The following is a 26942-nucleotide window of genomic DNA, read 5'->3' as shown; positions in this document are numbered from 1 at the left end:
TAGACACGACTTATTTAATCCTTTCCAATCTGGTTTCCGTCCTGGGCATAGCACTGTCACCACTTACGTCATAATATTGAGAACAGAAAGCTGACAGTTTTGGTGCTGTTGGACTTTAGCAGTGCGTTTAGTACCGTGGACTTCGATATCCTTTTAGGCATACTGAGCACTTTAAATTTATCTTCCACCGCTTTATCGTGGTTCCGTTCCTACCTCTGTGGGAGGCAACAGCGAGTCAGGATTGAGGACGCTTCCTCAGCATGGTGTGATCTTACCGCTGGTGTCCCTCAGGGGGGTGCACTGTCCCCTCTCCTTTTTCTATCTTCATAAACGGTATTACCTCCTCTTTGAATTCTTGCTACCACTTATATGCAGACGATTTGCAAATTAACTCTGCTGCTGCTCTTGGCGATCTTCCTGGGTTGATTGAACGCATTAATTCTGACCTTACAACCATTCGCGATTGGGTTGCGAGTTTTGGCCTCAAGGTAAACGCGAAAAAGACACAGGCAATCATGATTAACAGTCCATATTTTATTTCTCAGATTTCTGACATGGTAGTTCCAAACCTATATTTTGATGGTACTGTTATTCCTTTTTCGCCTACCGTCAGAAATCTGGGAATCACCATGGACCAGACATTTTCCTGGTCAGCTCAGGTTGCTGAGGTCAGTCGCAAACTTTTTGCCTCACTTCACTCGCTCAGGCGCTTGCAGAATTTTCTGCCGCTCCAAACCAAAATCAGTTTGACCCAATCTCTTTTGCTTCCAATACTCGATTATGGTGATGTTGAATACCTGGATCTGAGTGAGGGGCTGCTTGACAAGCTCGATCGGCTCCAGAACGTGTGTATTCGGACCATTTTTGGACTCCGTAAATACGATCACGTTTCACAGTTTCGCACGCAACTTAAATGGCTATCTATCAGGGACCGCAGAAACGTCCACATTCTGTCATTGCTCTTCAACATTCTTTTTAATCCTTCGGCTCCTTTATATCTTTCTGGACGATTCAGCTACTACATCGTTTGCGGTCAAGCGCCAATCTCCTTCTAGCATCTCCTTCTACCTCATCCAAGATCTACTCCAAATCCTTTTCTGTGCATGCGGCTAGGTTGTGGAATCGGTTGCCGATCACCGTCCGACAATCTTCCTCCGTATACTCGTTCAGGGAGACATTGAAGAAGATGTGGCTCACACTAGTTCCTTGATTATTTAGTAAGTAATTATCCTTTATACTTGTGTTATTTATGTATTGTATGTAAATGTGTGTATTTATGTATTTTATTTTATATTTAGTTATAGATATATTAATGTTTTATATATGTGTTATATATTTATTGTATATAGTTAGGTATTTGAGGTTTACATATGAATTTATATTTATTCAAATGTTTTGCTCTATTTGTCGATCCTTTTTTTTTGGATTGCTCCTCTACCACTCAAAGGTTGACTGGCAGAGATCCCTGCAGGGATAAGTCCGCCTTTGTACTTAACACAACTTTTATTTATGTAACCTTTTTGTTTTTCCTTTTTGTACAATAAAGAGTATAAACAAACAAACAAATATATTTTATTCATTTTAAGTAATTTCGAAAAGTCAGGCGGTTTTTTTTTTAAATAACGTACTTTAAAAATTCTTAGCGTCACGAGCTCGCTTTGATATTGCCATTAATGCACAACATTATTAAATTCGGCTTAAGACAATCATCCTTTGTTCCTTACTTTACGGAAGTAAAGTACGAGTACATGTATTGAAAGAAAATCTTCAACAGAAATTTGATTAAGTTCTATTATTACCAAAATACAGTGCCATATTAAAGAAAAGTTCTTCAAATTATTTTTTATCTTGTACACTTTTGTTCAGCATCAGATCAAACCAAAAGACAAAAGAAAAAAACGGAATTAGAGACTAAGCGGAAGCTTTTTTTTCTTAAGTATTGAAATAAACAGTTTTTTATTTTTATTTTTTTAACTTAAAGCACATTCGCATTGGTTCACGCAACAACAAAGCCAATCACTATCATACTGATCGCACACCATTGATAAATAAAGCTATTGAAGCGACTCGAAGTCTTTCCACTCTATTAGCTGGTGCATAAATCCTTACCGTAGCATTGCGACATCGTTGATGACCGTGTCAGGGTCGTATAGAGGATGGATGACAGCCTCAGTGACCTTCATTTCTACTTCTCCGTGGTTCCGGAGCAGTAAGTCGTGTTCGCCCAATCGCACGTATAGCCGTTTCCGCACGCAATGCGCCGCAGTCACCACCCAGCGGAGGGACACGAGCGTGCCGCCGCAGAATGCTTCCTGGGAAAACCGAAAACTTGTTATCTGGGAAATGGAGTCGATTAAGCGTAGTTACTGTTGCTCGTCGTTTATTAAGCCGCCAATCATGTTAACGTGTTGAGGAAGTGAAAGATGCGTCCTGCGGTCTATACACTCATATAACAGTTTCAAGTAAGAACTATTACGAACTGTTACAGTTAACAACAAGCATAGCCAGCCCAAACGCTTGTATTAAAAATAATATTTTTAATATTTATATTCATTACTAGCAACATGCCCCTGTTTCGCACGGCTGCAATTTCAATATCGTTTTTTTTTTTAAGTTCTAAGCGTACCTACCGGCAGCGGGAAGTGATTTTATTCTTTACAATGTAATGATTTAACTGTTATAAACTTCTAAGGTAATATTTATACAAAAATATTTTCGAGGTCTAGTTACAGTCAACTACAAAAAGATTGATACCGCCAAAATTAATAAATACGTCTACCTACACGACTTCATTGGCTTAACATTAAGGTTTTATCACATGTTTTAGTTACTTTAGTCTTTGTAGTTGACTGTACTTAAATTTAGTGCCATTATTTTAATAAAGTATTGTTTGAATAATTGTTGATATCTTCTTCCGCAAAAAAACACCACAGTTCATTATTTATTCACGTACACAAAGGAGCAGTTAAGGTTCTTCATAAAATTAGTAACTGTTCGTTTTTCTTTGACGAGTTTTGTATAAAAAGTTAAAAGTTCTTTCTCAAAAGGAATTTAGTGTTACTTAGAATTTTAATTATGAATCCATACTAATATTATAAATCCGAAAGTGTGTGTTTGTGTGTTTCTTTGTTTGTATATATTTGTCCGTCTTTCACGTCGAAACGGAGCGACGGATTGACGTGATTTTTTGCATAGATAGATAGTTTATCTCTAGATAGTTTATGGGCCAGAGAGTGACATAGGCTACTTTTTATCCCGGAAAAATGCACAGTTCCCGAGGGAACAGCACGCGATAACTGAATTCCACGCGGGCGAAACCGCGAGCTAAAGCTAGTTCTTTATAAAAGCATTCTTGAGAGTGTCACTTTTTGATTTAATTTCAACGACTTACTTTAGTATAAGGGGCTGTTTCACCATCCATTGATTAGTGTTAACCGACGGTTAAATGTGATGCCGTCTCCGTCTATTCGAACAAAACAAATAGAGACGGCATCACACCTAACTGCCAGTTAACACTAATCAAAGGATGGTGAAACAGCCCCTTATACTAAAGTAAGTCGTTGAAATTAAATCACAAACACAATGTACGTATGTAGGTATTATTAGTATTAGTATCCTGAGCGGCAAAAAATTTGGCCCTCAAATGTATGCAGAATTGGTAATTTTGTATGAAGGGTGGGCCAAATTTTTTGCCGCTGAGTATATTATTAACTAAGCTAAAAGACACTAACTTTACATGACGTTTAAACTTTCGTTTTGTCAGTCAACCGGTTTTTTTGGGCTTGTCTCCTGTATACACGAAAATTTACAAGGAGGAGCGGGGTGATATACAGATTTAATCTACAATGATAGATCGATTTTGCGTGTGCCGCTCCGGCTCGTGTAAATTAAAGCGTAACCTAACTTAGTTTAAAATTTGTTTTCAGAAATGGAGTTCAGGGGACCGATTTATGAAATAACTAAAGAAAATACAATCGAAGTGATAAAAATCTCTGTATGGGTCTTAAAGTAAAAAGGTATAAAGAGGTACGACGATGGAACTCTGAACCTAAGCCTGCGCAAGTACTGTCGAACAAACTGTTTTAATAATAATAAATAAATTCATTTATTTCAGGCAACTTGGCCCATACAATAAATACCTTACAGACTAACATATATATTTATAATTAAAAATATTTAAAACTAATTTGGTGACAAAACGGCGTGACACCGTTGAGTCACCGTCCCCGACGTCGCATTCACCAGCGGCATAGTGCCCTGGAACCGCCGGAACACGACGTCTTTCGGCCAGAAGGCAGCACTCGCGATGGTCCCCATCAGCAGCCGCGGCACGCGCACCACAAACGAGCTGAAGTGCACGTAGTGGCGCGACTGCAGCTGGAACACCCTCAGCGTGTATCCGCTCTTCCGACGGACGTATTCCACTATATCAGCGACGTTTTTTGGGGGGTTTTATGTACCTACCAAGGTGGAACCTTTTAAAAATCAATTTCACTATGATTTCCTTGACAAATGTATGGTTTATCAACATGTCATTAAGTAGCACAAAGGTTCCACCCTGGTACATGAATCAGTGTTTTCGACAACCCCAGTGCACCAGAATGTCTAATAAAAACAATTTTGTCCTACTGGGGCTATCAAATATTAAGATAAACGCTACACGGTTTAACTTTTTATGACGTGCACACGCGTTATTATGCCAATACGAGACCTTTGGAACAGTCGGGGATTATCCCGACAATCAAACCGGACCAAATATGAACGGCCGTTTCTTGCTTTATGTGCGATTAGCATAAAGTTATGCCCAGAATACGAAACGAAACCCTTCACTTAGGTGTCTGGAATCTTCATGCCTAGCATACGAGCGTATCTAAGTTTAGACAAAATTCAAATTCAAATGATTTATTCAGTAAATAGGCCGCAATGGGCACACGTCATTTTCTAAACTACCAGTAGGTACCAAAACTCTGTAAAAGTGTTTTTTTAACACCATTGCCGAGATGTGATCTCGAATATTTTTAAAGCCTTTATTTTGACTACGATTCCTTTTACCCTTCAATTACAGACAAAAACGAGGATTTCTGGTAATATACTTACATGTTTACATTAGACAAAATAAAAATGAATCCATGTTAATTAGAGATTTTATCGATATTATGGTTCAATATGAATACATTTATTCATTGTATGTTTTCAAGCACATTTTCGATATGTTCACAAGTCGCAACAAGGGTTTAAATCCAATCTGTAACGAGTGGCTTGCCTATGTATGCAATTTTCCGATAACAGCGGAAAACAAATGAGTTTGTCGTTGAAATACACAAAATAGCCCATCCGAGATACAAAATAGCCTGGCAGTGGCATTGGGTGTGGAAAGGAAAGTATTCTCTGTTTTCAAGCGAAAAACAGGGATTTATATGCAAATACACAATACCGTATATTAAATCGATTTGTTAATATAGTTTTAAATTTGATACAATGGGGAATGGATGAAAATTTTAGAATCGCTTGAAACTTTTTTTATCGATAGTAATAACCTTCCTAATTAACAGAAAAAAAATATCAGATTTTTAAGTAGCATTAATTAATTTTAAAAAAATGAAAGTGTTTTTATTACCACCAAATTACGATACCGGTTGCTTACGGGTTGTTCCATAGCCCAGAACAAAAATTAAAAAAAAAATAAGTTATGTAGTCTTTGACTCGTTCGTTTTGACAGGTGACACTCTTTACCAGCCCGGATAATACTGACATGGACCTGTCGCATTATTGTTCTCATTTTGTCCTGGGCTATGGAACAACCCGTAACCAACCGGACTATCGTAATTTGGTAGTAAAGAAAACTCTTTAATTTTTTTTAGGAAGGTTATTAACTATCGATAAAAAAACCGGTGGCCTACGGGTTGTTCCATAGCCCAAACAACAAACCCGGTAAGTTTTCCAAATTCATGTGCGGACATTTGAAATTACACAGCTTTGCGTACATCGTGAGAACCTGTACAAACCTGCGAAGCAATTCAATGGTGCCTGTGAAGTTCCCAACCGCAACTATTTTGTTCTAGAGAAAACTCTTTAATTTTTTTTAGGAAGGTTATTAACTATCGATAAAAAAAGTTTCAAGCGATTCTAAAATTTTCATCCATTCCCCATTCTATTTATCGGAGAAGGAAACTTTCTTCGTTTGTTTTATTTATAACCCAACGTACATCAAATTCAAACTCAAATTGATATCAAAAATCCTGTATAGTTTAGGTACTTTTTGAGTTAATCTAATTATAAGAACGACACCCATTAAAATTGGTAAATTTTCTGTAGGTAGTATTTACCTACTTGGTTAAAACAAAACGAAGCAATCAAGCTTGCGTACCGCCTGTTCCTTTCAACGAGGATTATAATTTCACGGTTCGTGCGGCAGTGATAATTAAGTATTAAAGTTTTGAACTCTATAACTTAAACTTTATTACTGGATCCGATGTTCGTTCGGCCGTGGGTAGACTGGGTTAAAGCTTAAGTTAGTGCCGCTTGAAGTGCATTAAACAATTAATTACTCGTACCTATTTTGCTACAATATTTTTAAGTGTCGTCTCCAGTAAAAGAAAAAATGTGAGTATAGAACAGAGATTCAAATTGTTGTATTGTTATAATAATAACATTAAATACAATAAGAGAACGTGAAACCCTGCAAGGGCATTGCAATTGCAATCTTTAATATTAAAACCATAACTTGTAGTAACATTATTTATTTATTTCTGATACAAATATATGTAAAGATTATATTTTTATAACTTTTTATGACTATCTGTCTATTTCAGTAACTATCTAAAATGACCTCACGCGTCACGCAGCGAAAATTTTGCTTAGGAAAGGGGGTCTTTTAACACTGGATATTCATAGATACCTACATACAAATTTGTACATAGCCCTCGGCACGCGAGTTTGACTCACACTTAACCGGTTTATTTTTGTTTATTTCATATTTTGTTCAAAAACAATAGGGTAGCTTTACGCCTTGAGACTGTCACAGAGCAAAATAAACGAAGATATCATAATAACACCTGTCAATAATTAGTGTAATCCCTAGTACTAGGCTACCAAACATCGGTTATCTATTACTTATACGTATTCTGCAACCTCGACCTTGGCGGAATCATCGATACGAATAGTATATCAATCGAGCTACATATTTTTCAAAAATTCAATTGAAAAAAAATCTCTAATCCATACTTAATTATCTTGGAAAAAATATTTCCTTCACCATTTCTTTATGACAAACGAACATCGAGAGAAAAATAAATAAAAAAACAACCGAATTCATGTGATGTCAAGTAGATTTACCAAAACATAAATAGCTGCAAAAATAACCAGTAATTTGTCTGCTGACTGACAAAAACTAACCTTATACCGATTAAGTACTGCGACCTGCCATGGCCATTTGCCAGGTGGTGCGGGCCGCCCTCCAATAATGCGGACCATATCTCTCATGCGCGCGCGCAGGCGCGCCGCCGGCGAGCCGCGGTACTGGCCCAGTTTCCCACACTCCACCACCTCGGGAGTCACCTTCGAATCTTCAGGATGAATCGCAAGGGCCGGCGGACGCATGGTTGCAACCACCGTGTATTCTGAAAAGTAGTTTTTATTCACGTGTGTGCTATTTTGCTTCTATAGAGAAAATAGTACGGGCGTTGTTCAATCTCTGACCTAAATATAAATGCCTCATAAGCCTAGCCGTTCACGAAATTCTTGATTAAGCAACAATAGTTTCGCTTACACCGATTGTCACGTTAGTTTGCGAGCAAATACAGACCAGGGCGTTTTATGTCGTGCAAATATTATTGGATATTAGGGTGGGAAAAGAATTACTTTATTTATTAACTAAGCATAATAATATAGCTAGACTAGTAAAGAAGTTTGATGTCTGTTACGAAGCCAACAAATTACATGAATTACGGTTTTACAAGAAGAAAAAGCGGTACATACTTTACAACATCAGTAATTCTAATCCGTACTATTTTTACTCACAATATAGTTAAATGCGAAAGTGAGTATGTTTGTTTATTTGTAACATTTCATGCCTAAAGTACGATCGTCATGAAATTTGGTATGGAAATAGTTTGAATCCCTGAGAAGGACACAGGATAATTTTTATTCCGAAAAATTGTACTTTTCCCGTGTTCGCGTGATAAACGATTTCCTTGTAGACGAAGTCACGGGAAACAGCTATTTGTAATTCAGATAAAATATAAATGTTTCTTTCTCTCTCTCTCTCTCTTACTCTCTCTCTCTCTCTCTCAGATAATTTTGAAACCCTCAAAAGGACATAGGATACTTTGAGCCAGAAAATTGTAAAGTTCTCTCAGACACTTGATAAACGAATTTTTCTCAGACGATGACGCAGGCGACAGCTAGTGTAAGATAATTGTATTCTTTAATTCTTATAAATCAATCCCTGAAATTATAAATTTAATATTCATCTTAACTTGACTGATCTAAACACAAATTTTAAAGTCATAATAGAATTCCCCAACCTATCTTAGATCGTAACATCTAAAGGTATTCTGTCTTTCTTCACTCAGCATTATAAATTCTGTATTATACTGAACAGTAAGCTAAACAATAAAGTACAATAAGTACGACTCCGGTCTGCAGGCTATATTCAGGAATTGATGGGATCCGAAGAGTTTGAAAAAGATTCAATTTTGCTCAATAAACGAATAGAGTGATTCCTAGCTGTTTCCGACATTCACCGATACAAAATTGAGCCATTCCGAATTTCCTTGCTACCAAATTGGCAATTAATCTTTTTTTTTATTCGACTGGATGGCAAACGAGCAAGTGGGTCTACTGATGGTAAGAGATCACCACCGCCCGTAATCATCTGCAAGACCAGGGGTATTGCAGATGCGTTGCCAACCTGTATTACTCTTCACGCCGAAACACAACAGTGCAAGCACTGCTGCTTCACGGCAGGATTAGCGAGCAAGATGGTGGTAGCAATCCGGGCGGACCTTGCATAAGGTCCTACCACCTGCAAAAATCAATTTGTGTAGCATTGTGGGAAAATATTTTGTCCTTGAAGTACTGAGCTTTAGCAGTTCTTTACTGTATTAAAGTAACATTTTTTAATTTAACTACAGCATAGTCTGAAGAATCGACTTACATTTCCATGAGGTTGAGCTTTGTAACCTTTGGATTGCTTTGAATGTCAACACCAGTGTATTTTTATTTTAACAAAACTATTGTTTAAGAAACTAAGAAACAATTGAGATCCTTAGATTAGTCAAAAGGAAGCCACAAAATAAGGCACTTGTCCCACCGCCGATAATGAGCGAGAAGCAAGTAGAGCGAGTAACTAGAAACGAGTGGGCGAGCAGCGAGAAGCGAGTTTAGTTTTGTCGCACGGCTGTCTGTAAGCAAGTATTCGAGTGCGACGGGCGATTAGGTACTCGCTGCACTCGGTATTATAGCTCTTTTCGCTGCGAAAAAAGATGTAAGAGCGAGTTCTCGCTGGCAGTGTGAACAGCCAGCGATCAACTATTAATATATGTGTCCTTTTGATTTACTCACACAGAATCTTATATGTTTTGTTTGTTTCTTAAGCGAGAAAAATAGTCAATATCCAATCGTTTCCTCGCCGGCGGTGAGACAGCTGCCTAAAGCAATGAAAATAGGGTCCATATTACTTGTTACGTTTCTTTTAATAGAGTATGATTTTAATAAGCGCAAAAGTTTGTTAGAGTGATTGATGGAGGAATCTGTCTCTTCCTCGCATGACTCAACTTATTTTGAAACTGTGCATAGTTCAGAAGTCGTGAGAAACAGCCACTTCTAAATAAAGTGTAGAAAGACCCTTTTTCACTGCTCTTAGACATATTATTTAAAATTAAGCGTAGCGCTAGGCTAGGTTAGGTAAAGTTGTTAGAAAGTACCTATGTGCAAGTTCACCTGGGTCCTTGCGTCGCTGCATGCGCCCTCGAATCCATCGGTGGCAGAAACTGCCCTCCAAATAGCAGTACGCGCTTTGCCTTATAACCTTCCGACCGCACAGTGCGGATTTGCGACAGTGCCTGAAAGAGAAAACAGTGCTTTTAGCCCCGTTTACGCGTTCGAGAAAATTGCAGAGTCGTCAATCTTAAGATCGATAAGGCAGAGTCGATCGATAAGCGCCACGTCGTTAATGAGTATTTTTGCATGTTTAAAATAGTATAATGTTAAGCATTTAAGGATACACCTACCCACATCACAGATTACTACCATCAGATCGGTTGTAAAATGACTGAGATAGACATAGAACAAAAATAAATTAAAAAATAAAACAATTATCATTACAGTAAAATAGAGAATAATTTATAAGTGTCACTAGATTCTTAGACCCGGTCCAGACGGAGCGTTTTGCGCGTTCCCGAATCACTAGAGCTAAATACATCCCGTCCAGATGCTCTCGTGATGGAAGCCCGTCTGACCGGGCTTTGAGTATTTAGGACCGGGTCTTACATGCTAATAGCGTACAGGACGTTTCCCTTAATATTATAGTAAGGGAAACGTCCGAGTGCTCGACACGCTAATGCCCAATAGACGACACCCTGCTGTCATCTCTATTGCCAATGACATAAGATTAAAGGTGCCAACTCTACAATCTTTCCCTAATAGAGCATAATACTAACGCTCTTTCGCTTACATTGCCGATTTGTTACATTAGTATATCTAAATCTATAACTTAGATTGATAGTATGTGTACGGCGTACCTTGCTAAAGCTTTGTAAAAATATACCAATACGAAAAAAGGACAAAAATAATTGCGATACGTTAAAATTGTTACGGTGTAAATAACAATTTTAACCTCTACGGACGCTCGATTAATGAAAATGTGTACTTTAAAGTTGAATATTTCGCAAACAAAGCACTAAATCGAAAAATCGTTGTAGCAACCTCCTAATGGTTTTAAGAGACCTATCCAACGATACCCCACACTACATGGTTGGATGAGAGAAAAAAACACCTCCACTTTACGTGTATGGGGAGGAGGTTACTACTCTAAATATTTTTTTTTTTTGTATGTTTTGTTGTACCATTTTGTCAGCATACTTTACATTATATATTTCTAGTATTGATAGTCTCTGAGCAAAACCGCGGACGGACAGACAGACAGACAGATAGACAGCGAAAGTATAAGGGTTCTGCTTTTGCCATTTTGGCTACGGAACCCTTAAAAAATAATAATATTATCAGGATTATTTAAAGAGTTTTAGTATTTTATCTGACAATTTACTTTGCTATAAATTACTAAAAGATGACTTTATTTAGTTTAAACAAGAAAAACGCGCGCAATTTTTTTTTCTAAAAAAAGTAAAATTATCAGCAATGTGCAGTGCAATAGTAATAATTAATACAAGTTGTGCCAAGCAATAGTGGTACTAATTAGGACTTGTTAAAAAAATGAATACGGGGTTCCCATTTGCATTTATTTTTTACAATAATTTCACAAATGTTACCTTTACCACAGAATTCTACTTTAAATGCATTTTTTGGTTAGATTGATATTTTTAATTTTTCGTAATATCTTTTGAATGGAAAGTCCGATTTGAATAATTCAAAAAGTAATCTACAGGTTTTGAAACCGTCTTGAATATAAAATTATTTATTTGGATAAGGATATAGGTATGGATAACATGGTCTGATTTTAGTCGTCATTTCTGTTAACTTTTAAAATGTAAAAAAGTAGTTATAGTATCCAAAGTGTTTTTGTAGATCTTGATGTATTCTTTAATATTGTTAAACATTTGATTGTTCTATAATCAATAGTTTTTACAGCGCATGCGATGAAAGATGTTTTAAGGCAACTTTTTTTACACTTTGAGTTACATTATTGTAGTTTTACTACGGAACCCCAATTTTTTCTGTTAATAAATGTGGCGTTATCTGGGAAAAGGTACCTCGTTGTCGGTATTGAGTTATTGATATCCTCATAATCTACATACATTTAGCTATCGAACCATGTAAGAAACATGCATGTAGGTTTAACAGATATTTAAAAGAAAATGTTGAACCTCAAAAGCCGGAAAAGGTGATTATGAGAAAATTAAATTCAAACTTATACACCCAATAAAAGTATGTTGTTGTTGGAAGTTACATAGATAACATGCTATTTGAGGAGTAGATTGTACGGGCTTTCAGGTTTCAAGAACAATTTTGTAATTGGACAACTGTTTTCCTATACTCGTAGTTTACCTTGCCAAAGTGCATAAAGTAAAAAAAAAGGTTGATGGATTTTTTTACTTAATTTTCAATTTATAGTATATTTCCCTAGGATTTTTATCGAAGGAAATAATATTATGCGTAATGGGACACTAAATAAGAACTAGTCCGTTTTGAATTAACGTTGTTTATTATATATAAAAAATTCTTTAACAAAAATAACTTTGTGGTTTACAAATGTAATTAAACAGTCAAAATCAACAAACGTTTATATTTAGTACGCTCAAACATAGCCAAATGAGACCAAATTGACTCAACAAATCTTAAAAAACTAGTTTTTTCAGTCTCAAAATTCAAGGTATAGTTTAGTAAAAAGTTAGTACAATTACTAAGTATATATTTTCGAAAAGGTTATCGTCGGTGGTAAAAGGTTTAGTGATATAAAGTGATATCATTTGAAAACGACTAATATTAAAACTCTTACCAAAAACCTATAACTTTGTCTCAACAAACACTAAATGATTAACGTACTCGTATTTGAAAAGGTACCTTATTGTCGGACGTTAAATGTTTAGTGACATAATTAAGAATAAGATCTAAAAAATGCTTTTGATTTGTAGTTGTAACTATTAATCGTTATTATTATTATTATTATAAATCAACCTCTAAAAACACAAATTGGCGTAAATCGTCAATAAGGGCTTTAATCACACTAGCGATTTGCGGAAGAGTTGAAAGCGAGGCGAGCGCGCAGTGAGTTCGCTGCGAGCGTATAACGATTTCGCCGCAAGCGCGCAACGACATCGCCGCAAGCGCGCAAAGATGTCGCTGCTGCGAGCGCGTAGCGAGTTCGCTGCTTTAGCGCCAAAAACGCCATAATGTAGACTTTCGTATAATAATAATAGGGCGTCTTCGGCGCTAACGCAGCGCACTCGCTGCGCGCTCGCAGCGACATCGTTGCGCGCTCGCGGCGATATCGTTGCGTGCTCGCGGTGAAATCGTTACGCGCTCGATAAAAAATATTGCGATAAAACTTTGTCTTCGGCCTAAGGCATTGTGCATGGCCACATTGCAAACAAAGAAATATCGATAGTTTATGTACGCCTTTGATGTGCACGAGTTTACCGACAGTGGGGCGAAGTGTCTGCGGCTTCGCCCGAAGTGCCGAAGTATTCGCGAATATTCGGCTACCCACATCGCGATAAAGCGAATGTTCGCGTTATCGCAATATGTATGGCCCCAGCATTACGGATGATATGATGATGATGATGAAAAAATAATTTGTTTATACATCTTCACAACAGACGCTCTTTAGTAACAGTTAATATTTAAGTCTTACCTTTTTCTCACTGTTGTGCATTTTCGCGAGCATGATGTCCAGGAGGTCCAGGGTGAAAAACCACGGAACCTCTTTTGTACGTCTTCATTATGCTCTAATTGTCTTCTTTGACTCTGTAAAGGAATTATACTCTTCAATGGTCATTTTTTGAAGACAGTTTCGAGCAAGGTTTAAACATTAGCATACAAAAACAAAACACTTCAATTTATGTTATTTCTACATAATCAATCAATACGTTGTTTTTTTATATATTGGGAGGGAAGTAAATCCTCGAGTATTTAATTGTTACATAGAATAGAAAACTATTTTTTATGTATGCATTCATGTTAACGAAAGAAAAAGTACCTAACATCAGGATGTTATTATTTGTTTTAAAGCTCTGTATAGTCGGACAGTCTTTACTCATCGAGTTTAATCTGGCAACAATCCGAAAGCATTTTTTTATTCTTTTCGCACATTATTTTTCCTCGCTACTGTTTATTTGATATCATTATTTTGTATATTGTTACTAACGCTTACTTTGGCAGCAGCTAATAAATAGAACTGTTTCTAGATCTCTACCAGCTCTATTTCACAAAAACAATTTTAAATACTACCTGCGCTCCAAAAAAAACTTAGGTACACGCTGAATTAACATGTGTTTCATGTTTAATCTTAGCAGTTGAAATTTCATTATGTTATCCTGATTCCGTACGTGGGCTTATCAGTATAAAAAGTAGCCTATGTATGTGTTATTCCAGACGTCCAACTGCTTGCTGCAGCTACCTACATTAACAAACGTACACACACACACAAACTTTGAACTTTCACATCCTAACTAGTAATACAGTAGTAGGTACAGTAGTAGTATTATAAATGCGAAATTGAGTACGAATTTATTTGGCTGTTTGCTATGATTTTGCACTTAAATTACTTAACCGATCGTGCTAAAAAATACGCAGTAAGTTTGGGATAATTTAACCTCCTTTCCGCTTTACGGGTATTTTTTATCCGACTGCCCGAAGGAGGGTTATGTTTTTCAAGTATATAATCAATCGATCAAGCATACAATATGTATTTAAGTATGTATCTATCTATATAATTATATTTATCCGTTGCTTAGTACCCATAACACAAGCTTTTCTAAGCTTACTTTGCGATTGGTGTGAATTGTCCCGTGGTATTTATTTATTTATTTATATGTATGTATGTATGTATGTGGGTAGTTATGTCCATTTCTTTGGTCCTCGCTGCAGCTTAAACGGCTGGACCGATTTTATCATATGAGGTATCATTGGATTCGTCATAACTGTTGAAGTGACATAGGGTATATAAATATTTCAATATGGCGTCTGCGAAAAAAATATGGTGGAAGAATAAAAAAAACAAAAGCTAATAATTAGACCATTCTAAATATATATCGCTTCTTTGCGACAAAACTGTGCTATCTCCAAAGTTGAGATAATTCCAGATGTCACAGTTTTGTCGCAAAGGTGCGATATGGGTTATAATACTTTTAGGGGCTGTTTCACCATCCATTGATTAGTATTAACTGGCGGTTAGGTGTGATGCCGTCTCTATTCGTTTTGTTCGAATAGACGGAGACGGCATCACATTTAACCGTCGGTTTACGCTAATCAATGGATGGTGAAACAGCCCCTAAATCTACCATTTTCACAGAAATATCAAAAAAGTATAAAATGATTGTATCACTGGTATATGTAAACAGTACGCGAAGCATTAAAGTTAAGCATTGGTCTCACTGTCAGCACAGTCAGCGGCACAGCAGCCGGCGCGTGGCTGTCTCGCGCACCGAACCCGCAACTGTAAACAAGGCGTTCGTCAACACGCTGACTGTTTATAAATAAACGGTATTCCGCATTCACGTTCAGATATTCTCTGTAACAGAGCCCTAGATATCTAGTAACAGGCTTTAATTTCATCGTAGGTAGAATCCCAGGCATCCAATGCCGTTTGTTTGAATTCGAAAGGCACTGAAGTACGGCATTGAAGAAATTACGGCGACATTAATGTGGATTTAAAAAATACTTTTTAAATTTTACTTTTTAAAGTTAAAAATAATTTAAGGTACTGTTAAATTTTACATTATGTAACGAAACATAAGTTGTCAAGAAGAATGAGCTCCAGGATATACACTTAACAGACTCATGTCTTCTAAAAACCATTTATGATTTCGATTGAACTACCTTTGTTCTACTTAACTATCCATCACTGTCATTTGAGAAACAAACACTAAAATGCTCTTTACCAGTATTTTTTCTTTTTCACAATAAACGAATAAAACAATCAGGTAGTTCAAGGTCTATTATGCAATTCAAAGCGTTGCTTCCACCACAATTCTACTTTTAAACGGTATGCCGATGCTAGAGGTAGAAAGTCGTAAATTTATTTGGTGTAATAGCGGCCATAGTTGTTAAAGAAAATCTGTGTAAATTTTCTAACATTTTTGGTGAGATGACGTCAAATGATACACGACAGCGACCTAGGGTTGTCGACGGTGCTTGGAATCAAGTAGCACCTTACCTAGAGATCGTAAAAATACAAACACAAAAACATTTATTTGTTCAACACAGGTAATTACAGTACAGAGTACTTAGTGTTAAAAAAACAGTGCTCTATGTTGCGCCGCAAGGCATACAAATTGTAGACTTATTCAATGAAGCTCCCACATACCTACATGCAACCTACGTAAAATGCAACATGTTAAAATTTACTGCTGTGTATGTACTTATTACTAAATTACCTTGGACATTGCTTCGTCCCAACAATCATCAAATTTCAAGAAGTTGACTTGTTTGATCATAATCCTTAAACACCTTTCTCGAAAATTAAAAAAAAAAACATTTTTGGTTCAAATAATTTAAAATTGGGCATTACTGACAACCCAAGCACTGCACTGAAAATGCTAGAGAAATACGATCACTGCTAATGTCATTACCGTTTAAAAGATACAACGACAGACAGACAGCGAAGGCTTGCTAATAAGGTCCTATTCTGCCTTATTAAAGCAAGAGGCGGTATCACAAAAAGACAATTTTGAGTTATTTATTGGTAATATTCTGCTGCAGCATCTCTTAAGCTACACTGTGGTACAAATAACTCAAATGCCTTTTTTCAGATACCGCCTTTTGCCTTAGTAGGAAATTATTGGACACAATTTGGGTATGGAACCCTAAAAAAGGGGTTCTGCTGCAAGTGGATATGCTTACGTAGCCACTTGCACCCGCAGCGAGCCCCCGCAGTGCCGCCGCTGCAGGCAGTGCTGCCGCCGAGTGCGTCGTCCGCCGCGACAACCACTCCACCCGCTCCACACAGTATAACTATGCACTCCAGATTTACTCGTACAACCTGGAAAAAGCGCTGCTTTAACTAAAATTACAATATTTTCACGCTGACGTCGAACAATTCACAAGGCCCTTACCTGTTCCACTTCCATTATCCCAAACACCTTTTCTGTTTCTCGTTTTAATATTTCCTCGACCTTTTCCTTTAAAAGCATCGCTGTGTACATTCATATCTCCAATTATAGTTTCTACTCCTGCCTGAAAGGTATCAACAATCAACAGTCAAATCTCGCGCGATTATACTATATTTGGACAATAAGCTATTGTAGTTTACAACAGCAATTTGTTGCCATTTCGGACAACTAGGTTAGTCTTTTGAAAACTTCTATTTCCCATACAATGGGTGCACTCAATTGATGAAGCAAGGCATATTTCAATTTGGCAGAATGCCAGACGTTTTTTATAGACGAGCTGCATTGTCAGTTGCAGCTCCCAAAATGTACATTACCAGGTAGCTATATTATGTAGAACTTATATTGTGCAATGAATGCAACTAAATAGTGCAGCTACTCACATAATGCGTCCAAGTGATTTCCGTAAATAATAAAAGAGATAATATCAGGGTGCATGGCTGCTTCATATTCTTCAGGATCAGGATATAATACTAAACTCCATCAGAACTCACATCTAAATAGAATAAAAAAGGCCAAGGTTAATTATTTTATTTTCAAAAGTTGTGGTTTATTTACTAACCTAACACATGAGGCGCTCAGTTAATAGCAAAGTAAAGGGAAAATGCCTATAGGAGAATTAGGGAGCCGTAAGAAAATTACGATGGTATCTACTAATTGGGAAGGTCAACAATGTAACCACTAAGGTTATTTGGAGATATATATGTACATAACGTCTAAAGAAAGACAATAGAAATACTAAGAAAGAAAACCTGAAGTAGTTCTTCATAGAGAGGCAAAACTTTGTGGTAAAATTAATCACTCGAACCTACCGAAAAATATTTTATTTTTTAAAACGGCTTTTGGTATATTTTAGTTACATTAAAGCGTAATTACAATTAACAAATTACGGTGATAGTTTTGCAATGGAATCAAAATACATACATACCTACCTAGGAGGGGGACCCTCTTGCTACCACCTCCTCACAAAAATGAAACTGTATTTCAATGTTTTCATTGAATAATACTTGCAAGTACCTGGGCGACGTCTTTAACTCGATAATTCGCTTTTTTGCACTGATACTTAAGACCTAACAAGATTTATTGTTCGCCCCGGAAAAACCATCAAATTTCATTGAAATCATTAGAGCTGTTTCCGAAATCTTCGAAATAAATAAATAAATTTACAAAAATTGCTCGTTTGAAGATAAATTAATTTCATTAAAAGTAAAATTTCGTCTAAAATAATTAAATGCTCCACCAGAGTTTGATTTGTAAATGTTACTCAATTGAGGGTTTATTTACAAACAGTTATATTCGTAGTTCGCTATCACAATTTTAATGCAAAACATTGAACACCTGCAACGCTTTCCTGTACCACTACCATGAGTTTACAGTGACCGCGAACGCGTACGGCGTAAATTATTTGTAGAGGCGCTGTACAATTCTCCATACAAATAATTTACGCCGTCGCTTTCGAGTACAGTCACTGTTGACTCATGGTAGTGGTACTGAAATGCAAATTTACTAGCATCAGAAAGTATATCCAACGAACGTGCGATGTTGCCGCTGGAGCATACATAAAATTCGTTGTCACTCAGATTTATTCAAAACTGTCGCAATGGAACATGTAGACAAGTTCCATATTTTAATTCTGATGCAGTTCCAAAATGATCTCAAATTACTGTAAATTGAACCATTTCCAAATGATGACACAATATACGTGTCATTGTACACTTTCTTGCAGCAGTTACCTCCTGAATAGGATGAATAAATTGTCAGCGAGACAAAGGCTCAAGAGCAGCATAATTAGTGACTACACGATATGTGTCTAGCACCAATCTACACGGCCATTTTGAGAAAGGTCGTGGTATCTCGTTGACATTGTTGTACGAAATATGATAGGCACAAATATGGCATGGGTGGCGTAAGATTGGACAAACCCTCTTTTGTAGACTGTATTTGGTATTCTGTTCAACTCTTGTAAAGGGTTGCCAGGCAAATAGCTGTAGGCAATCTTCAATTTATTGTGTCTCCACCTAAATCTTTATTGGATGTTATGTGGAATTCGCTGACCAAGTGGCCGGAGTTTTTTCTTTATTTACAGAAGATAAACTAACGGCTCCGAGTTTTTCTTCTTTGTGTATGTGGAGAGGCTAAACTTTACCGAGTAAAATTGGAATAGTTTTTGGTCCCTAAAACAAATCAAAACTTTTAGATTCTCAACAAAGATTTAAGCAAACTTATTTCATAAAACAGACCAAGTACGGTACCAACCAAACACCAAACCAGGTATCAAAGTACCAAAGGACTAAGTACCAAAATATTATTCATATCATTTTAATCAACAAACTCTTTCATAAATTAATTTGTATTTGCATTAACGCAAGAAAATATGTAAATAAAAAAAAACAATCTTCTGGTGAACTGAGTTACCGTAACTATGTAAATAAAAGGGAAGCATTAACTGCGGACTGGCTAAACCTTAATCTTGCTTCCGAGGCGGAAGTCATTCGGGCCCTAATAAGAATTCCCTTTTCTCGTCGGTTGCAGCGCCATCCTTGCGTAGCGACTAAATTTGAACACTTGGCCTTAACGCCTCGTTGAGTTCACCAACCTACCAGTTTATATCTACGTACTAACGGTAGCTCATATAAACCATCCTTTCATTACGTTCGTATCAAATGTTTGATGCTAACAATTTTATCTTCCCGTGTTATCGTCAGTCGCTCAAATAGTTGCGTTAATGAGGCCCGCTTAACTTTTAAATTGAATTTCGGGGTTCCAGCAATCATTTTTGTCAATCAATGTACCTACGACAGTTTAATGATAGCTGTCACAACTGAATTAATTCGAACAATTTTTTTATTTCATTTCCATAATCTTAAGCCGAGTTTAGACTTGCAAGAAAAATCTTGCAAGTTGCATTACATTGCGGCGTTCGATTGACCACTACAAACTCGTTGGCTTTACGGCCTCGCAATGTAATGCAACTTGCACGATTTTTCTTGCAAGTCTAAACTCGGCTTTATAGGTAATAACAAACAAATGAACATCGTTTATTTACTCGAATAATTTCATTCAAAGGTATTCAAGCTTCTGCGTTACACGTGCATTTATAACCTATAGCTAGGTTATTCCAGTATCACTTTCTTAGATTTTCTTGTAATGGAATAAACTTGCTCTTGGTGGTCTCTAGTGATCGTCTCTTATTACTAAAGGATTATCTGAAGGCTATTTCGTGACCTCATAGAGGATCCCATAAAACCCGACACCGTGTGAACGATAATCTTTCCAATAGTGATGGGTGTGGTGATTTAGTTATCGATAACAGTAAATCACACGCACTTGTCCGTAAACTCGTACCCAATACTCGTCCCTCGTACATATACCTACAGTCGCGGGTCAATGCACACGGCCATAAACACACGCATCACTACCTTTGCATGGTCACCAGTTTTTCCTAGTTACAAAAGGTTGGCAAGTATAACATGTAGTGATTTGCAACATTGCGTCGTAAGCATAATTTTCAATGATGTTTCGATGTTAAGGGGATCCCATGCCCCAATGACCTTCGATCTGAATTCCTTAGTTTTCTAATGTTTTTTGTTGCTTATTATATTAACAACAACGGCTTTAAGCAATATAGTATCCCATATTTACTTCAAAGTTCATTGTCTTCGAGATATTTGGCATCAAAGTTGAACAATTTTAGGCCAAAAAACTGGTTTTCTGGCCATAACTTTTGTGTTAATTAGTTTCAAATGAAAACCCTCGACCAGTTTTTAGAGACGTCAAAGATGAACCCAAATATGTAGATTTCGTATATGTTACATCTCTCACGTCAATAGAGATACAAAATAAGTGTTTTATCAGACAATGTTTAAAAAAATCGTACAAAATTAAGTATGCATTTTTTTTCAAAATCCGGTAGACAAAAATGGAGATAAAAGATTGGAGAACCGATAGCCGTTTGACTTATAATTCTATCTGTAGCGCAAAAGTAGGAGATACGATTCAAAACTTGTCAAAAATCGATGAAAACCTCGGGTAGCCACTTAAGGCTCATTTTGTACCCAGATCCAGTTGATAGACGTTCTACTCACTGCACGGCACTCTTTTTAGGGTTCCAGAGCCAAAATGGCAAAAACGTAACTCTTATAGTTTCGCCATGTCTGTCTGTCTGTCCGTCCGCGGCTTTGCTCAGGAACTATCAATGGTAGAAAGCTGTAATTTTGCACGGATATATATAAACTACTCCGACAAAATGAAACAATAAAAAAATCAAATTTTTTTAGTGTACCTCCCATGGACGTAAAGTGGGGGTTATTTTTTTTTCTCATCCAACCCTATAGTGTGGGGTATCGTTAGATAGGTCTTTTAAAAGTAGGGGTTTGCTAAGACGCTTTTTCTATTTAGTGATTCGTTTGAGAAATATTCAACTTTAAAGTGCAAATTTTCATTAAAATCGGGCGTGTCCGATACGCTCTTGGCCGGTTTTTTTTATTGGCATAGGTACAAACAGAATGCTCATGAAAATACTACACTAAATTGCTGGAATCGTATGGCTTAGCCTATGGCTATTTAAACTGTTTCGTGGACGTGTATAGGTTTTTTCACACTTGGTAAACTTCGGGTATAATTCCGCGCATAAATACCGAAATACTTTTACAAAAATCCTAGTACGGGTATCCACGGTCCTTGAGAAGCCACAGGTGAAACCATTAGCGTACCGCTTTTTTTAGTCTTTTTTTTATTATAATTAGTGTTAGCGGGAAATGTAATCAAGTGGATGAATATGTTAGGGTTAATTTATGTGAGCACAAAGTGAATTTATAAGCACTGGAAACAAATTAACAGCCATAAAAAGAGGCCTATTCTGGGCACTTGCTCTTGCATAAATTACATAAATAAATTGGCAACAAACGCAAGTACTTTAATGAAGCGAAAATTAATTTATGTCCCATAAAATTACGGCCTATCGTGCGCTTAGATCATTTCCATATTGATCATAAAAACATTATATAGGTATGTCTAAGAAGTTTCGGTTAGATGTGGCAATCAAGCCGTAATCCGATAATTATTTCATATTTTTATGTTTAGATTCAGAATTATCAGGCAGTAATTAGGACAAGCTCAAATAGTATTATATCGAATTGCCAAGTTAAAAAATAAACAAAAACTATGTAAGAAAACTCCAAGTCAAAATATCTTTATTCAATTTAGGCTATAACAAGCACCTATGAATGTCAAAAAAAAACTACCACCGGTTCGGAAAAACCTCCGTTGAGAAGAATCCGGCAAGAAACTCAACGAGGTATTTTTTTTTCGACAGATTTACAATATTATTAAATGATATCTATACATCACAAGTATTTAACACAGCTTTATTTATAACACTGTAGGTTCGCTATTTGAAAGGATCGCCAATGCGGATCGGAATTATTTTCAAATGATATTATAATCATTAACTTTATAACACACCTTAGATATTAATGTCTTTTGACAATAGATCTGAATTTTGTATCCGTTTCATTTGTAATATTCTTTGGAATTTTATTATAAAAACGTATGCAACTTCCCTGAAACGACTTTTGGTTTTAGCCAGCCTTTGGCTCATCGACGTTAGTGGGAAAATCACATATGTTCTTCCTAACATACATGGTTATTTCAAAAACATAAAGGGACGGCAGGGTTAGGATAACTAATACCAGAACATGTTATGCGTAAAGTTATAGGTACCTACTGAATCCCATACGCATGGTTCCAAAAATACCGGCAGCGCTACCTAATCGATAGTCGAATTTTATTTTGTACTTTCTCCACAGGGTTCTCTTTAGGTAATTAGATTTTAAACGCCTTTCTGCAAAATTTGAGCAAAATCTTACAATTTTTACCTACTTAAAGGTCGATCTGATTTAACGATTTTTTAGGCATTCCGAAAAACCAGATGTTTAACGTAAGCAGTTAAGTAGTTTTAAAATAAGTACTAATATAAGCACAGCAGATAATTTTGAAAACTGATCGTTGTAGGTAGTACTTTTTACTTGCAATTCCAAGCGACCTCATAATGTGGTCAACGAAAGCTCATACATATTTGGACCACCCTAGTGAGCAATGAGTGCACGTTTACCTTCGCACCTTTAAAATTAAACTGAAACAATTCGAAATATTCACAGTTCCAAAATAAACTTAAAATAAAACACAATCCGGTTGAATTTTAAAATTAGAAAAATTCGAGCCAAAATAATGCGATACTATAAATTTATTGATTTATAATAAAATTTCACTATCGCCAGTCATACAACACATTGATAAAGTTAAGTGATAGAGATTAGAAATCTGTTCGTGTTCGTGTATTGAAGGCAGATACGATACAAATAGTTAATCAAATTAGATATGCTTAGAATTAGTGCAATAGGAAGTGGACCCTGTGGGTAGACCTGTTATTCGAACTGTGATTGGGTAAGCTCCGACACTGTAGTTACATAGACCCGAACAAAAAGGGAGCCTATTACAAACAGAAATGGAGCCCTGATGATAATGCTCCAGCCACGCCAACTTAAATTACAAACCATTAGTATTACGTAAATTTCAGCAGTAATTTGCAAATCGTGCCTGTGAATTTACTCCGCGAATGGGGTATTGGCCCTAACACACGCCTTCACTTAAATAAATATTAATGTCTGACGTATCTTTTTGATATAGGAAGGACATTGATATAGGTACCTGTGTCAATTTAATGAATTCCTATCTGAAACTCAATGCGTTTATGTTTCAAAGGACTGAACTGTTTAATTTGAAACTTGTCTGAATGACTGTATTTTTGTCCATTTATTTATCTTTTACAAAAAACCATTTAAACTCAAAACAAATAAGGATTAAATACTGACAAAACAAATAGCCAGTTTAAATATTTTGAAATAAATGCTTTCCTTTTAATCAGCTTCTTTTTGTGATAGGTACAAGGTTTTCTACCAAGTTTAACAAAAAAAGTTTTGAAATTAATCGGTGGCAATCAATTTATTGTAGAGCATGTGGTGCAAAATACGGGGGCTTAAAACGACCTGCATCTAAATGTATAATAATAGGAGTAAATGAATTTAGCGGCGCGAATTGAAATCTCTGTAAATTATATTTTGGCTACGAAACAAATTTTACTCACAAAACGCTTTTTTTATGCCCGCTTAGCGCTGAGTTTGAATTTATTTTCGTCTTAATCGTCCCGAATATTGCCTGTTTTTTACTCTGACTGACTGTAAAATTGTATTTTAGTATTACTCAAAAATATATAACTAGTTCTTAATAAAATAACGTTGAATTAGATATAAGTTTTAGTAAATAATTAGCCTTTTTAAGTTTACCGAAAAGTAATTAAAAATGAAAAGTTTCAGGGTACCGGTATTTCTCATTATATTTTTTCCTGGAACTAAAATTAATGTCCGTGTAATTAAGGCTTAAACTGCTATTAAATCTGTAAGTTATTTCAGGATTGAGTGATTATTTCGTTCTAGCTGACTCAAAAGTTGCAGAAAATAAATTTTAACTAGAAATTGGTGATGTGAAGAAAGTTATCTGTACTACTTAAGGTTGCATATTAGTACCGTAATTAATTTAGTTTTCATCTATCACAAATACATTTTAAAGTTTGAAAATACTATTTTTTTTGTTTGTTTGATCCTAATTATGGACTTACCTCAAAAAACGAACTATCACATCATCAATCACTAGACCGCGAAACCGAGCCAACTTCCTCACGCGCACGACTAGACCAATACTGCGGTGCGCGTGCGACTACGCGAGGCTACTCGCTATACCACGCACAATCTTTTACAGTGGGATGAGTTGAGAGAGGTCTTTAATTGCTTTTACAGGAGTTTCAATTTTTTTGTTATTTGTTGGTATAATTTTGTAATTACCTATTAGTAGTGGAAGAAATAAAATAATTGAAATTAAAGTCATCAATTCGTATTAAAATATAATTTTCTCAGTTGAAATAAAATAAATCAAACATAATTTATAAACTGGCGCCAAAAACAGGGACTGTGGTTTTTGGCCTTACTATCATCAGACATACACGAAAAACATTTTCGTCTTTTAAAAATCTTAGATTTCATAGAGCAAACGTTCGGCGTGGTTCGGCTAATGAAAACACAAATACTTGAGTTTTAATAAAGTATCTGCTGGATCCATACTGATATAAAATGAGAAAGTATCTCTGCCTGTCTGTTACTAATCTAAATCAAAGCTATGAAGATAGTTTGCAACGCTGAGCGGTATAGGACAGTTTTTATTTTGCACACACACAAACATCACGCCTGTATTCCCAAATAGGGTAGGCAGAGCACACGAAGAGTTACCGCTTAGGAGCCACTTTTAACAATTTTAGATTTAAAGTTTGACAAAAATAGTACAATAGTGACAGGTTTGTAGCCTGTTGCCTACGGTATACTTTAACCTATTTTACACCGTTTACCTTTACTTGCCCGAATTTCACTTGCCATACCAACGTTTGCCATAAAATATATAGAACCGTGCTGTTTTCAAGATTTTTTTTAATGTCATCATAATATAGAATGCAGTAGGTATGTTAGGTTAGTTTTATATTGACTCTGAAGAAATTACTATTTCAGAAATAAATTTATGGCAAATGAAAATTCTAGAAACATTACATTCGGGCATATGAAATTCGGGCAAATGATAGAGAACCGTTTTACACAGTTCGTTTTTATCCCGGAATATTGCGTAGTTCTCACATTATAGCGATAAAAGAATTCGCGCTGACCAAATTACGAAAGCATTTTATATAAAACTCAGTGCTGAAAATATCTTATCAAAAAAAGCTTTGTTTTCTTTCATTCAGTTCGAGATTTTAATCGCAAGCTCGACAACGACTTAGCAGGGTTCTATTGTTTTTTGTTTTACTTTAGACTTTGTTGAGCTATTATTCCACTTTCCACCAAGTTTGGCACACGAGCGGCGCAGGCTTAGTAATAAGTCATACATAAGGGACTTTCCTTCTTGTATGGAACAGTACGAAGGCTTAATATAAGAGCATGGCTTTCCATAACAATAAAACATAAATCTAGGGCAAGCAAATAAGTGTACTCTTTTCATCTTAGACCTCATCTTCCCTTACTATCAAGCATGTGGTCTAAGTAGTATCATGCATAAAAAAAATATTAGGGATCAAGATTATTCGAATGCTAATATTGGCACCGTATTGAATAAAAAAGTAAGTAATTAATGTTACAACATATTATCTTTCATAATATTATCCGTTCAGTCAGTAGTACTAATTACTATAAACATCATAATAAGTAATACTGGTAAATACGGTTAATCTCGTCAAGATATCCCATAATTATTGTTTGTAAATAAAAATGTTTTCTGCTTCCGCAATAGGACTTTTTCTTTATTCCACTGGATGGCCAACGAGCAAGTGGGTCTCCTGATGGTAAGAAATCACCACCGCCCTGCAACACCACACACCAAAACACTAACAAAATGCAAACAAACCCTCACTTCAATTAAGGGAACGGACTGTTCGAACCCCAATCACTATCAGATTACTTCGATACGGTAATAGTTCGCTTACACAGCTATCTAGGTTCTATTCCGGGCTGAGTAAGAACACATTATTTTGTTATTTTTCCAAGCCCTCACATTCTGAGAGGAGGTCTGATGATGATGATTACCATTATTTTTAGGTTTCCGTGCCTCAGCCAGCCCTTGTATCACTTTGTTATCACATTTCCATACAAATTGCCGGGAACCAAAACCCCGTTGAGTGCTTTCAGTGTACACTGGATATTCATAGATACTTACAAATTTGTACGGAACCTTCGAAACCCGAGTCTGACTCGCACTTGAAGTTCGTAAAGGTGCTCCTGTAACAGAGATTATAAGTGCTTTAAATATTTGGAATACGCATTGGGTGATTGGGACCTATAATAG

At 36.2% G+C, this 26942-nt stretch overlaps 1 protein-coding gene across 1 annotated transcript in view; it reads right to left on the bottom strand.

The window, feature by feature from the left end:
* Positions 1-24772, bottom strand: part of LOC141433353 (vitamin K-dependent protein C) — a 44038-nt gene extending 19266 nt beyond the window's left edge. Inside the window, exons 1-9 of the mRNA XM_074095351.1 lie at positions 24682-24772; positions 17390-17502; positions 16953-17073; positions 16741-16879; positions 15274-15334; positions 13532-13644; positions 9943-10064; positions 7396-7619; positions 2110-2312 (exon numbers count right to left, since the gene is read on the bottom strand). Of these exons, the coding sequence (XP_073951452.1) occupies positions 2110-2312; positions 7396-7619; positions 9943-10064; positions 13532-13644; positions 15274-15334; positions 16741-16879; positions 16953-17073; positions 17390-17455 (1049 nt within the window). The 5' untranslated portion in view covers positions 17456-17502; positions 24682-24772. The remainder of the gene's footprint in view (positions 1-2109; positions 2313-7395; positions 7620-9942; positions 10065-13531; positions 13645-15273; positions 15335-16740; positions 16880-16952; positions 17074-17389; positions 17503-24681) is intronic.
* Positions 24773-26942: the final 2170 nt, after the last annotated feature.

This window comes from Choristoneura fumiferana, chromosome 12, assembly GCF_025370935.1.
Source record: "Choristoneura fumiferana chromosome 12, NRCan_CFum_1, whole genome shotgun sequence".
NCBI lineage: Eukaryota > Metazoa > Arthropoda > Insecta > Lepidoptera > Tortricidae > Choristoneura > Choristoneura fumiferana.
The sequence above is the reverse complement of the archived record's forward strand: the minus strand, read 5'-3'. Positions and strand labels throughout refer to the sequence as shown.